Raw genomic sequence first — 4,082 nt, 5'->3', positions numbered from 1 at the left:
CACAAGCTTCTCCTCCTCCATTGCCATGAGACTTGATGAAATGATGACGGGCAATGTTTCGCCTTTTCCCAAAAACACATACTTCAAATGGTCCGGCAACGGCTTAAGTTCAAGCGATGGTGCCTAAACAACAGAAGGTAGCATCTTAGTGGAAACTGAATTTGAAAGTGAGAGTGGAACCTTACCATATTGTTGTGGCAATGACTCAAGGTCTGCCACAACCTCAATTATTTCTTCACTAGAACCCATTGCAAAGAATTCCTCCTCCTTGTCGTGGCCTTGCATTGGCCCAAATCCTTCATTTTTACGCTCTATGGCCTTAGTGATGGTTGTTTCCAGGGCGTCCTCGTTCAATTCTTCAAGGTATACCTGCGCCAAAGAATCGATAACATCAATGGAAAAACAAGAATGGTCATCAACGGGATATCTCATAGTTTCAGAAATATTAAAATCAATCACTTCCTCATCGAATTCCATTGTCAAGGTGCCTTTGTATACATCAATCTTCGTTCGGGCCGTCTTCGTGAATGGCCTACCAAGGAGAATCGGCAAAGATGTAGAATGGGCTGAATCCTCCATGTCTAGGACGTAGAAATCAGCCGGAAAAATTAAATGGTTCACCTGCACAAGCACATCCTCCAAAACTCCTTTTGGATACGCGTTAGAACGATCAGCCAATTGTATAATTACACCATCTTGTTTTAATTCACCCAAATTCATAGATGCATAAATAGAATAAGGCATGACATTTATGGATGCACCTAAATCAAGCATGGCATGTTCAAAACGATTATGTCCAATTACACAAGGAATCGTGAAACTACCGGGGTCTTTGCACTTGGTAGGCAGTTTACGTTGCAAAACAGCGGACACATTCTCGCTTACCTTCACTACCTCTTTGTTTGCCCTTCTTCTCTTTGTATTGCATAGGTCCTTGAGGAATTTAGCATACTTTGGAACCTGTTTGATTGCATCGAGAAGCGGTATGTTCACTTGCACCTTCCGGAACGTTTCAAGAATGTCCTTCTCGCTTTCTTCCTTTTTTTCTTGCATGAACCTGCGAGGAAAAGGTACATTGGGCAGATTAGGACGTGAAGTACATGAATTTGAACTTAAATTACCTGATTTGGCCGAGTTAGGGTGATCTGCCTCAGGTTGTGTCGTCTCTTCATCTACTTTCTGGGCAGATTTGGGATTGTTTGGCTCGGTCCCAACTTCTTTTCCACCCCTTAGGGTGATGGCCTTGGCGGATTCGAATCCTCCCTTTGGATTGACTGTGGTTGAGCTAGGAAGCTTTCCTTGCTCTCTAATCTGTCCAAGGAACTCAGAAATCTGCCCTATTTGTTTCTTCATATCCATCATCTCCTTCTCGTTATTTTCTATCCGGTTGTTTTGATTTTGCAACCCCTGCGAAATAGAGGTTAGTAATTGCATAGCTTGATTACTTTCCAAAGACGTACCTGAATGAGATGATGCCGAAGGTTGTTGGGATTGTTGGGGTGCATACGGCTTGGAATAAAAACCAGGGGGTTTGGCCTAAATCCTCCTTGTTGGGCAGCTTGTTGTGGCTCCCTCCATTTGAAGTTTGGATGGTCCCTCCATCCGGCATTGTAAGTGTTCGAGTATGGGTTGTTTTGATTTTGTCCTTGGAAACCAATTGCATTGCCAGATTTCCACCCACCATTCTCGATTAGTTGAGGGCACTTGTCGGATGGATGCCCTTGAATTGAGCACACGCCACAAACTTGGTGTTCTTGTGCTTTTGGACCAATCACAACCTGAGAAACAAGAGAATTAAGATTAGCAAGTTGTGATTGAATTTCAGAAATAGCACTCACCTCATTTACACTTTGTTGCCATGGGGCTTCCCTTTGGCCCACTCCTTCATATTGTTGAGCGTTGAGCGCTCGGTTGGCTATGAGAATCTTGGCATCCCTTGGTGTTTTGTCCACCAATGCTCCTCCCGCTGATGCATCAAGCATTTGACGTTCGATAGGAAGGAGGCCCTCATAGAAATATTGAAGGAGAAGTTCCTCCTTCATTTGATGTTGAGGACATGAAGCTATAAGGCCCTTGAAGCGCTCATAATAAGCCGGGAATGTCTCACCATGATTCTGTTGAATACCACTAATTTTCTTCCGTAGGAGAATCACTCTCGATGTAGGGAAGAATTTCTCCAAGAAAGCACGCTTCATACTCTCCCACGAAGTCACAGTTCCCGGGGCTAGTTCGTAGAGCCAATCTTTGGCCTTGTCCATAAGTGAAAATGGAAAGGCCTTCATCTTCAATATACTCCCATCCACATTGACGGGGGTCATGCTCGAACAAACCACCTCGAACTCCTTCAAGTGTTTGTTGGGGTCTTCCATAGACAAGCCATGGAACTTCGGAATATGGTGTAACAAACTGGATTTGAGTTCAAATTCCTCAGTCTTCCCCTCTGCAGCCGTGGGGTATTGGATACAAAGAGGCAATGCATTATCCAAACCCGAGGCCGAAAGCTCCTTGATGGTTCTATTATCTGCTGCCATGGCTTGTTCTTCTTCAAAAATCTGATCCGTGGGCTTTTCTTCTACACCTACTTCGTCTTCTTCAAGCCCAGGTTGTGGTGGAGGTTGTGGTGGCTCTTGTTGACTCCTCGTTCTCCTCAAAGTGCGTTCAAAATCACCGTCAAAGTCGGAGATGTTCTCTATAATAGGCCGAGAGCGACGAGTCATACACAGTACCTAAAAAAAACAAGGAAACAAACAAACTAAGAATCTGAAATAAGAATGCACGAAAAACAAAAAAAATATAAAAATAAAGACAAAGGATTAGCAAAGTTGCTAATCCCCGGCAACGGCGCCAAAATTTGATGCGAGATTTACTTGACACTCAAATTAAACCCTCGTTTGACAATTGTAGTAGAATGGATAAGTGAGGGATCGTTCTAGACCGGGGATTAGGAGGGCTTGCTAAAACCTTCTAAATTGACTTAAAAACATAAAAACTAAATTAAAATACTCTTAACAGGACTACTATGACTCAGAAAGGCTTTGAAAAACTCAAATTGTCTAAAACAATCAAATTGACTCAAATAGAAGCTAGAACTTGATTTAGACGAATTTGCAATTGTTTATGACTCCAAAAGCTTAAAGATACAAAAATAAAACAAATACGAATGATTAAGACTTAACAAAATAGGGGGGGGAATTGTGGTTGGACGATATTAAATTAAAAAGACAAAATATAATTAAAGGCAAAATGTAAATATGAATGTGATAAAAAAATGGATGATGGAATAGCCAAGGGGTTCTTCTCCACACATGTTACACTTGCAAACAAAATTGATTCTCAGTTGGTCTTTCGATAAGTTGTGAAACTCAATGCTCCAAGTTAATTAGATCCGCTTAGATTAACTTTCAGATTTCCCTAAATTCGTTGGATTGAATGGAATACGCATTACAACCAAATTATTCTTAATCAAAGTCCCTAACTATGGAATACGCATGATAGAGACATTCAACAAAGATCATTAAGTTCAACGGAAATCATAAACATCGACGAGGCATTCGTTACTATGGAATACGCATGAAACTTATGCCAAGAATTCGTTTAACGCGATTGTTTATAAGCAACCTCCACTACTTGTGAATATAAGTTCATAGCGATTAGGTGAAATTCACTTATATTCTAGCGTCATATTTATGCATGAAAATTAAGCTTGCAATCTCAATGAACATACATAAATAAGTTATCAATCAAACAGTTAAACGAATTGAATCCACAACTTATGAAATTCCAACCAAACGTAATCAATTCAAATTGCAAATATAAACATAGTTTCGAATCACCCCCTAGCTAAAGGGGGTTTAGTTCCTCATAACTTTGAAATCAAAGAAACACCTAAACATTCCAACAACTCAAACGTGAATTGTATGAACGTTTAGGCACTCTTCTCTTCCCTTCTCATACGTACAAAACAAAGAGAATTAAATTTAAACTTTGAAATCAAAGAAACACCTAAACATTCCAACAACTCAAACTTGAATTGTATGGACGTTTAAGCACTCTTTTCTTCCTCGTTGTTGTAGCACAAGGTC

At 40.6% G+C, this 4,082-nt stretch overlaps 1 protein-coding gene across 1 annotated transcript; it reads right to left on the bottom strand.

Moving 5' to 3' along the window:
• Nucleotides 1–378: 378 nt before the first annotated feature.
• On the bottom strand, nt 379–2,414 carry LOC137711280 (uncharacterized; the record flags this gene model as incomplete). The annotated part of the gene is made up of 2 exons (XM_068450512.1): nt 379–1,086; nt 1,923–2,414. Coding segments are annotated over 2 exons (1,200 nt in total), but the record flags the coding sequence as incomplete, so codon positions are not given.
• Nucleotides 2,415–4,082: the final 1,668 nt, after the last annotated feature.

Source organism: Pyrus communis, chromosome 12 (assembly GCF_963583255.1).
Source record: "Pyrus communis chromosome 12, drPyrComm1.1, whole genome shotgun sequence".
NCBI lineage: Eukaryota > Viridiplantae > Streptophyta > Magnoliopsida > Rosales > Rosaceae > Pyrus > Pyrus communis.
This window is presented reverse-complemented; position numbering and strand designations above follow the sequence as displayed.